The sequence below is a fragment of the Maylandia zebra genome, linkage group LG23, assembly GCF_041146795.1.
Source record: "Maylandia zebra isolate NMK-2024a linkage group LG23, Mzebra_GT3a, whole genome shotgun sequence".
Lineage (NCBI taxonomy): Eukaryota > Metazoa > Chordata > Actinopteri > Cichliformes > Cichlidae > Maylandia > Maylandia zebra.
In genome coordinates this window covers 11,759,642-11,770,573 of record NC_135188.1, presented here as the reverse complement: position 1 = coordinate 11,770,573, position 10,932 = coordinate 11,759,642, and the positions used below count along the sequence as shown (strand labels likewise).

The following is a 10,932-nucleotide window of genomic DNA, read 5'->3' as shown; positions in this document are numbered from 1 at the left end:
AAAAACCAACAATCAAATGACCAGGTACTTCCCAACTGTGGGAAGAGGGAAAAAATCCCTTTTAACAGGAAGTTTGACCATAACCAATAATTAAAGTAAATGATTTAAGCTTGTTTTGTGTCCTAAAGGAAGGTGGGTCTTCCACAGGTCAACACTCTTAAGCTGTAACTCTCCCCAACAGTTTATATTAAAACACACACACACACACACACACACACACACACACACACACACACACACACACACACACACACACACACAGAGCTTTGCTGGCTCAGGAGCCACCTTTACCATCTATTCAAGAGAAATGTCAGCTTTACAACCTGCTATGTAGGCCATCCTACATAAATATCCATAGCCTTGTTAAAACAGCCCTGCATACCCACACCTTTACCTCAGTTATTTTTGCACAGATTTTGAGAGATTCACCTTTGCACTGGAACTGACAAGTGTCGGGGTGATTTACCACCGTGGTGGGGCTCATCTCAGGGGGAGATGAGACGTCGTACAGAGCTGAAGTTCAGAGGCTGTCAGATTGGTGTGTAGATAACAACCTGGACCTCAATACCACCAAGACAAAAGAACTGGTAGTTGACTTCAGAAGGAGGAAGTCTGAGCTGTAGCCTGTCAGCATCAATGGCGAGTGTGTGGAAAAGGTCTCCAGTTTCACACAGAAAGGCACTCCAGAGGGTCATCAATATGGCCCAAAAAATCATTGGACATCCTCTTCCCTCCCTGAAGGACCTGTACAGCACTCGCTGTCTCAAGAGGGCACGCAGCATCCTACGGGACGGTACACACCCAGGACACCGGGTGTTTAAGCTGCTGCCGTCTGGCAGGAGGTTCAGGCTGCTGAGGTCCCGAACAAATAGACTCAAGGACAGCTTTTACAACAGGGCAATAGCCCTAATCAATGCAAATAGCTCACCTGACTGGCTACCTACCTGGACTTTTTGGGGGGGGAGGTAACAATGGTAAAAACAGTAACAATAATAATATTTATATTTATAACAAGGTGCAATAACAATTAATGTGCAATAATAACAGTGTGTAATACAAATACACTTATTCTTATTTTTTATTACTAAGTTATTATACTGTGTTGTGTTGTGTTGTTTGTGTTGCGTTGTGATGTGTCGTATCGGGTCATGTTGTGTTATATGTAGTGTCGACGTAGGACAGTTTTCCAATTTCATTGGACTATTGGACTATGTACGACTGTGCAATGACAATAAAGAGTTATCTTATCTTAAGGTCCATTAGGCACATCAGTACAAACCCACAGGGCCCCGAGAGGAGGTCTAACTTTTTTTTTGCCCTTTATTAAACACTGGATGACATCAAACAACAAAGCTACTGCCTAGAATGTAACTTGTAATTGTTAACTTTAATGACTAAATCATGATGGAAGTAGGATGGATATCTTATACATGTAAATAAACGGGCTTAATTATACATAATAACACAGGAATATCCTATATCAAACTGATATTATTCAGACAGATAACAGAATAAATGAAAAAATTAACATGGTCTCCATGTGCTAGAGAAAGGCTTTGATAATAATAATAATGGATATCGGCCATCGGCCCCTCTGGCCATCACCAGTAGGCGGTAGGTGAAGTGTCTTGCCCAAGGACACAACGACCAAGCCGGGGCTCGAACTGGCAACCTTCCGGTTACAAGACGAACTGCCAACTCTTTGAGCCACGACCGCCCCCGGTGTCATTCCTGTCATTCCGCCCCTTTGAGTCATTCCTTCAAAAGATATTTCCTCATTCTGTGTTTTGGTGTTGTACGTGTTGACCTGGGAATAATTTCATGAGTGCAGAGGCATGTTTATACTCAAAGTAAGCCCTTGTTCTATAGACAGAAGCATTCTGGGAGATCTGAAAGTAGTATGGATAAAGGTGATAACCTTTATTGACCTGTGGCGCCCCTACGTCTTAGGGCAGGGCTGTCAAACTGCAGAAAGATCAGAACAAGACCTCCAAAGGCTACAAACTGGCCCACTTGATGGCTTTACAAAAATGTGAAAAATCATAGAAAAGTCATTTATAACAGTTAAATACGCTTTTCCCGCTGTGGTGATAACAGCACAACTACATTAGCTGTAAAAACGCGTATATTTCCACATGCAGCTTGTATCACAGTAAAATACTGAGGTTTTCTTCTAAAGCAGAGTGCAAGGAGCTTGGATTTAAAATGAGTATTTATTTAGCATACATTAAGACAAATAAATACAAACGACAAGTGTAAATTAAAATAAACTTTGTGATTTTATTGTTTATACTTACTCTTACACATCATACAATCCTAACTCTTAAAAGAAAAAATAAAAAGATATCTGGTGGTGTTTCTGGGGGACTGGAGTGCCAAGGGACGGCAACTACACCTCTGTGAACATCGTAGATTTCATCTCAAGTCCCTAAAGCTCATCTTGAAAGACAGAATAATATGTCTTTATTCCTGCAGTGAAGCTGAAGAAAATTCATCCTAACTCACAAGTTTATTATTCTCAATCAAAACCCTTGCATGATGAAGACACTGATTATGAAAGGTGTGAGAACATCAAACAATAATCAATGCAACAAAAAAGGGGAAAAAAAAAAAAACCAAACAAAACACAAGTATATGCACTGATAATATCTCAGTTACTCAGGTCACGTAGCCCTAATTGCTGGTGGCAAGTCAAACAGTCAAAAGATTTGAATGATTCAAATGTCTCAAATCACATAAAGACAACCATCGTCGGCCAACGGACAGTCAGTCTGACGGCAACACGACTTATCGTGTGACTTGTGGTGGTTTACATTCAAACTGCTCACATTTATCAGGAAAAACATGCTGAAACGTTTGGAGCACTGATATGAGCAGTCAATAGAAAATGAGCGTAAACCATGCAACCCCCCATGATTTACATAACTGAACAATCATCACAGGAAAATTCTCCCATGAAGAGACAATTAATCTGTAAAGGAAAACCGAGCTTACCGTATGCAACGATGTTTTATAATCATCAACCAAGTCTGAGAATTCTGTGTCTAAAACACAACGAACTGCAGAGCAGCACCAACCACTCGTCCCCCTGAATATCACAGTTAACACCTTCTCAATTTGAAATTTACACTGTAGGTGTGACGGTGGAAGAAGTTAAATCACCGTCACTGCGGGCTCAACTCATCCACGGCAAAACGTCTCGCCGTCGGCATGCCAAGTCATCACGTCGGCCATTAACGCAAAGACTCGACGAAGGCTCTTTTTCAATCAGAAGAGGCAGAACTAAGCCGACACACGGAGGAGTGTGATTCCTCTCTTTCGCCTTTTGCGGTGGATTATTTTTAAATTGCATTCCCTGAAAATTCAAATGCAACTTTTCTCCAGCTTTCATTAATATATAATGAACCGCATCAAGCAACATTTACAGGGAAAGCTTTTAATAATGAAAAGATGAACCCTCTATTTCTTGCTTGGGGCCCTTTAAACTTTCAGTAATATTGCTATTGCTACAAATCAGTAACAGGATAAAAGCTCTGACTGAGATACTCTGTTATTCAGCAACGTTAATATAGCTCGGGAGGGAGGAGGGGGGGCTGGTTAAGAGTGTAGCTAGTATGGTAAAATAGAAACCACGTGGCCTGCAGGGGATACTAGTGGTTATTAAACAATTTGAACATTACACGTAAAAACCTGAAAAATTAATGAGGAAACAAGATGGGGAAAACATCAGTGCTAGTTGTAGCACATTTTTTTGGATAATTATGAAAAGCACTTTAATACAGAGAGTACTATTTGTTGCCTTAATTCCCCACCTTTATTACCTGGCAAAAATCTACATTGAGGTTATACTATAAGAAGAGGAGCTGTATGGTATTTACATTTGAGGAAAAAAAAAAAAACAGTCCTGTTAACGGGAACCTTACGGTTCCGGCCATGCATTGTGCTACTGCTGTGCGGCTTTTTAAACATTCCAGCTTCATTTCAAACTACGCGGTCACAAAACAGCAACGCGTGTTTGACTGCACACATGCACGTGGGACTGATCTTCCTAGAAGAAGCTAGCTAGAAGCAGTCTGAGCACACTGTAAAAGCACAGCACGCAACTCTGCGGCACTGCAACGCTGAGCAGAACGTACGCCATCGTCTATGAGAGCAACTGCGACCCGGGTCAGTTTTCATTCAGCATGTGTCAGTGGTCTGCTGGTGGTAGGAGAAACGTGGAGCTTCATACAGGCTCCGAAGAACATAAAAGGTCATTCGAGGCGAGCGCGCCGCCTTACCGAAGAAGAAAATCTCAGCAACTCGACAAGGCAATTTCATCAGCAAGGCTGCGATACAGCTCGGATATAAACTGCAAGTGACCCGAATGCTGAACAAAACTGAGCGGGCATGGCACCGTAGCTTGTGCTCTGCAGCGGACATACGTCGTTGTGCTTCATACCCAAAGCCTTAATCACTGACATCCTACTGCACTCGCTCCCTCCGAGCGGCTCAGCCGGGCTCCGCTCCGTCACGTCAGAGCTCGGGCGCGCATTTTCTTCTTCACTGGTTACATAATCAGGATGGAATTACTTAAATATAATCGAAGAAAAAGTTAAGAGCAAATCGTTAAAGATTCGCGGACACATGCTGCCAATCCTCCAGCACAGACCAACCAAACAATAAAAAATAAATAGAATGCAATCACACAATTCAAGCTAACTACAATATATTAATATAGATCTTCTGATGTCATACGCTCATTAAAATAAAGAAGAAAAAAAAAAAAAATCAATCACACAGTTAAGTCAAGGTCGTTTGTTTCCCTCCCCGGCTTTCCCCTTCCAATGACTGTTCATGCACCCGGTATCCATACAAGCCTACATATCAAAGAGAGACGCATGTGGAAAACTCAGACTTTGGAGTACTACATGTGGTCGCCCACAGAGTAAAGGAGTTGCCAATTTGACAAGTAGTTGACATCATTTTTCAGTCTGGGATAAAATACTATATTCCAAAGCCCTTAAAGGTCTTGCTGATACATGAGTCACTAGACCCCCTAAATGTGTTTCTGTCATTATCCCGATTGACACATTCCTTAACAGCTTATCCTCGTTCATTTCAGCTACCTACAGGGATTGTATAAAAAAATACACTCACACGATCCCGCTAAGTGGAAAAACAACAACAACAAAAAGGGGTAAAAATCAAATTCCTGCCCTTCCCACGGCAAAACAAATGTCCACCAAGCCCTCATGGCTCTCTCCCCAGCTCTCAAGCAAATGTGCACGCACACACACACTTTCATACAAACACACGCGCGCGCTGCAGCCACAAGTGGAGAGAGAGGGAGATGCTAGTAAGGGAAGTGTCTGGACTGTGGCTGCGACCGCACCACCCCCACCCCGCCCGCTTTACACTACCATGAACAAATGAAGCCACGATATCAGGTGTTTTCATCCAAGTCGCCATTGTTCAAATTCACAAAGTCAGAAACTTCTTTTTTGCTCTCAGTCCTCATAACTTCTGAATCTTCTCAGCCACTACGATGGGGTTCTCCTTGCGTAACTGGGCAGCGGCTGCGCTCCGGTAATCATAGGGACAGTCGTGTTTGTCGGAGTAACGATGGATGGCGCAGAACAGGTTGCCACAGCGACAGTCAAAACCTTGAGGAAAAAGAAGCAATTAAACTTGGACGCTTTATTATAGATATCACATGTATCTGGACACCAGAGACCAAAACTCACATCTCGTTTTGGGGCAGAATGGCTATTTTCTTCAATTTGGGATTGTTTCATTTCTCGGGTGCTGACCCCAAATCAGTGTGTTAGAACAGACAAGAGGACAGAGCAGCAAGGAAACTATGTGCTGCAGTAGATAGGGCCAGCAGTAAAACCCACATATGTTTGGGTTTATATACAGCATATTTGATGCATTACCTGCCATCAGACCAGACTACTAAGACACCACTGACAAAAACATTCATTTGACCTTAAAAAAAAAAATACGGCAATTGTTCCTTGACTGCTGCCTTGTTAGGTCGGTAAATCTCACCACATGACTTGGTTCAGATCTTCCAACTTCTGTGAGGTAAAATTCACCGACTTCTTTTTAGCGTACCATTTCCAAAAGTTAATAAGCTTTGGTTACACACACACACACATTATGAAAACTCAGTTTTCATGCTGTCTATCCGTAAACTAAAGAGTTATTTTTCATTGTTGGGAACAGCCCTGTGTCTCTCTCCAAGCTGCAGGAAAACAGAGTCAGCTCGAGGTGCAGAGGGAGACTGAGGCTATATTAAAAAAGAAAGAAATGCATCACCCAGTCCTACTACATCCCGATTATTTTACAGACTTATTCTTACACTGCCCTGTGTAAGGTTTTAATTAAATTCAGTTTGACTGGGCCTTGATGATGTTGCTCAATTTTACATGCTAACTCAGGATGTGGTCTCAATTAAGCTGATATATAGTCATTGCTATTAAGTCTCAGAGTCTACTATGAAGCAAAAAAAAAAAAAAAGGACCGAGCTGCACACTGTGAAATGTATCACTTAAGTGCAGAATGTCGCTCGCTGTACATAAGCAATCATCACAGAATAAATGCACATATGAATCATTTGTGTGCAGCTGTCATTATTGTCCTTTAAAAACAGGTTTAGCTCCAAAAGCTCTGCAGGCGAAGAATATTAAAGATGTCTTTGACATTGCACCACATACATCCGTGTGCCAAATCAATGTCTTATTAGGGGTGAGGAACCCCTGCCGACTCATAAAACACAGGATAAACAGATAAGAAACTTGAGTGAAATTCTTCCCTCACTTACCAGTAAGTCCTACTTTCTTCCGGCAAGAAAAGCAGCGATTCTTTTTCTTGTTTTTATCAGGAGTCTGGTCGCCATCAGACGAAGCCTGCGCAGCTTCCCCGACTGGCTCTGGTGGGGAAAAACAAAGCAACCGTATGTAAAACAGCTGTATGTTTATTTATGCACATGTACAAAAGACAACACAATTAACTTCAACCAATCAAATATGCTAGCCGGGTCAGAGGCCGTAACTTAAGCTTTAGAAAATATTATTTAAACACGTAAAAACACGATTTCCTTACACAGTTATTTGACTGCAACACAGAACATGCCACACAGCAGAAGGCAAAATGAAATAAAACGGGAAAACCAATGGAGTCATCACAGAGCATATTGTGTTTATCACTTCAGGCACGCTCCCGGAACACGGTGGCGAGTGCGTCCCATTGTTTATTCACGCAGCAGTTCTTAATAGTGTACTCCTCTGCTTTGAGTAGGGCCGACCGTGTGGACGGTGGGTAGGGAATGAACTACTGCTTTCTACGATGTTTACCTGTGCTGTTTGAAGTACCCTCCTCTTCACCCTCCTCGGCTTCTGCTCGATCAGAATCCACAGCTCCTGAATCCTGGGAGATGCTCATAGCTGTCATCTGTTGAGTTACTGGGCTGGTGGAGCTGGGACTAACAGGGCATCAAATCAAGTCAGCAAATTTCAGTTTAGATTAAATAAAAATACTGAAAAAACACACAACAAAAACAAAACAAAAAAAAAAAGAATTGAAATGATTAAATTTATCTTGGTAATCTCTTTGCTTTGGTTTTGTCCCCTTTGGGAGGAAACAGATCCAGTGCACACGCTGCAATATAAAACCATTTTTAGCAATTTCAAGAGCCTCGCAGAACTTTTCTTACCTATCGCACTTTCCTCACAGTGAATTAAATCCATTTTTAACATTTAAAAAGGTTAGCCCAATGGTAAAGTTAAAGCAAATTATAAAAGAGGCCCTTCAAAACGCCGAATAGCAGAAAAAGAACTTGGCCAGCAAAAAATTATTCAGCATTACGCTGCAGTTTTTCAGAACAGGGCCTCAAGCTAAGTTTTAAACTACACCATCCTCTAGCTAATTTTCTTCCAGTGTCAATGACAACACAGCCCATCGTACACTTAATTTGGCTTTTGATAATCATCAGAAGCTCATCACAACCTCACCTGTCAATGTCGACGTGCAAATTGAAATAGCTGAAAAGTTCTTACTAGAAGGTTGGGGTCGTCAGGGTAAGGTAAAAATGTTTTCACCCAGAAAATGACTGCACCATGGTGATAGAAGGTTTTGTTTTCATAAATAAATATGCACACAACTGCCTACCCTTCTGCAGAGGCAAGCTGCGGTACTAGCATGAACTGACTGGACTAGTCAAAGAGCCAACACGGAGTATATTTTTCCTTGATGAATCACATCTAAAACACTGATTCACAATGACTCAATGAAACAACACGGCTCTCTGCGCTTTTCTACGCGTAACTCAGCATACCTGGTTGTTTGTTCCTCAGGTGGGGTTCCTGCCACCTCTGTACTGGGCTCTGAGGTTGTGCTCTCCACAGTTGTACCGGCCGATCCTGGTGATCCCGCTGGTGAAGTAGCAGCTGTGTGCACGCATGTGTGTGTCGGGGAGGGGGGAGGACAGTCAGATCAGTCACAAAAATCTGTTGTTGCCTCACACATGGATGACTTTCCACTTGCTTCTAAGCGTCTTGACATTCCCTACATGTATTTGTTTACCATGATCAGATGCACTTTGAGTTAATGTACAACAACAGATGGCAATGTAACTCTCTTGCTTTCTGATGCCACAGTGTAGGCAGCTAATGCTACCTCTGTTCTCCAGCCCCTTTTAGCTAGTTCGGCTCCCTATTTCCAGTGCACTTTTTGAGTGACTCCCATTTAAAAGCTCCTGACTTATTCACCTGGTACACCCTTATCCAGCAGACCCCTGCTTTTTATAGGTCATGTCTCTCCCATCTTCCTACCTTTCTCTCCAGGGGGGCTGGACCGCCCCCCTCCCTGTTGTCTCTGCAGGTGTTCCTTGTAGCAGACCGAGCACATGCCGTTGGTGCGGGGGTTACCATAGAAACCGCATCCCATAGTGCAAAGCATTGGCACCTGCGTCTGATTGGTCTCCTGAGCCATGCTCTGACAGAGGGGGTAAGGGGGATGGGAGAGGATAATCCTGAAAATGGGGTTGCAGAAGTTAGTGAGAATAATTAGCAGTCCCTGTTTGATTACAAAGCTTTTAGGTTGGAGCTAAAAGAGCTTGGAGATTGGCATTGCAGCATGAGAGTAGAGTTTGAGCACATCATGACTTCTTTTACCTCTTTTGCACCGACACAGAGCCAGTCCAGCTCTGAAAGGCTTGAGGACTGATCGTTACATAGCTTAAAGAAAAAAGACAATCACAGCAGACAAATCCTGGGGCTTATTTGGCAAATACTGTTACTTTCTAGCTAAAGCCCCTTCCAACTTTTACAACCAGTAAATTTGCAGCACTGAGCTGGTTCACACTTTTCTGGCACAGAAAGTAGTCATCCCTCCCCCCCATTTACTGGAATGCATTGAACCAGCTCTAGATTAGGCACTGGACAAGTGGAAAAGAGGTCTTTGTGAATTAAAGGTTATGGTCCACTACTTGCAGCTGTAATGAAGGTCTGTCGCAGTTTTATAAACTTCATAAACCAAAATTAAGACCAACCCCAACTTCTGAAGGCCAAAGTCCACGATTACTGCAAAATCAGGCCTGGACTTTGGCACACTGAAAATACTAATAAACTATGCTTCAAAATTATTAGAAAACACAAAAACGTAGCAGCAATAGAAATACCAGTGAAACGGATCGCCGAATGTACTGCACCTCTTACAACATCAAAGCAAGCACGAGTTTTAAAAGTAGGAAGCTGTGGGATTAGTTTGAACAAACACGGAGAGCTGTGCACGGTGACGGAAACAAAGGGTCCAAAGAGCCGCACACACACACCCTAGAAGGTAAATGACGGTGTGTGAAACATGCGCTAACTCAGCTGTTTCGCGCTTTCTTCCGCCGCACAAGACGTTTTTGGTCATGGAGAAAGTTGTGAAAAAGACAACAAGAATAAAACAAAAACCCCGTCAGTACGAAACCGCGCTGGCTAACGTTAAAACTGCGCTGCGTGCAGTTTAGCCGAACAACTTCCAGCTGGCTGTTCCCAGTCCGAGTTTGTCCGCACAAGAAAACAATTGGCGTCCTGTGCTTGAATAGCTCACAGCAAACATTAGCAAACAGCCTCGCTGGACGTTTGGTCTGTCTGACACTGCATACAGGTGTAAAAGGAAGGACGAAACTCGACCGGTGGCCCTGTGTCATCGTGAAAAATACGAAAGTTAAATGCTACAGCGTCCTCGGTGACGAACTATACGCAGATCGCGGCTTTTCAATCGAATAAACGCTAGTGTTAGCGGGCTATCTGTTAGCAGAGTTGCTAACGCAGTCAGCCAACCCAAAACTAGAGCGCCTCCCAACAGCGTCCCGGCTGGGTTTATGACCGGTACCACATCCCGGGAATCTGCCGAATCAGTCGGGAATGAAGACATTACCTGAAACGTAGTTAATCGGCGGCTGTCGACGACGGAGGGGTTCAGATTTGAGTGAGCTGTGTCCCCAGCAGAGCGCGCGGCCTCCTACCCAGCGCTAGCTCCCGACATTCGAAACAACGACCATGACGTCACCGCCAATGTCAGCCCTCAGAGCGACGGGCCAGCACAGCAAACTACACCTACACCACCTCCACCACCACAGCTGATCATCACACACAAGGTCAGAACAGCATCGTTCGGCCCCAGCCCCTCTGTGGACACGATCCCTGACTTTGGCCTTTTTATTTAGGCGTTTTAATCTTACAGTTAATTTGTTTTATGTTATTGATCTAATGCTGCTTCTTGAGTTCCACATCCACAAAAAGACTTCCATTTTTGTGATGAAACAGGGAAATCAATCATTTCTTCTTCACAAAACAAATAATCTCTCTAGACTTATTTTTATCCTCATTTTTCTGTTTGACACCATCTCCTGTTTCTAACCTGTGTGTGAGGCTGTTTCCAAACATAAATAAAGAG

The 10,932-nt window shown here is 43.1% G+C and overlaps 1 protein-coding gene across 2 annotated transcripts; it reads right to left on the bottom strand.

Annotated features, from left to right (window-relative positions):
- Window positions 1–2,260: 2,260 nt before the first annotated feature.
- zgc:77486 (AN1-type zinc finger protein 5) lies at window positions 2,261–10,612 on the bottom strand. Of its 2 annotated transcripts, none has more exons than XM_004552705.5 (6): window positions 10,414–10,612; window positions 8,817–9,016; window positions 8,321–8,432; window positions 7,341–7,468; window positions 6,809–6,916; window positions 2,261–5,645 (listed from the first exon to the last, which is right to left on the bottom strand). In XM_004552705.5, the coding sequence occupies exons 2-6, from the start codon at window positions 8,974–8,976 to the stop codon at window positions 5,497–5,499; spliced, it is 657 nt and encodes a 218-aa protein (XP_004552762.1). In that variant the 5' UTR covers window positions 8,977–9,016; window positions 10,414–10,612; the 3' UTR covers window positions 2,261–5,496. The 2 variants fall into 2 exon arrangements, with proteins under 2 accessions (XP_004552762.1, XP_004552763.1); XM_004552706.5 differs by lacking the exon at window positions 10,414–10,612 and adding an exon at window positions 9,159–10,394.
- Window positions 10,613–10,932: the final 320 nt, after the last annotated feature.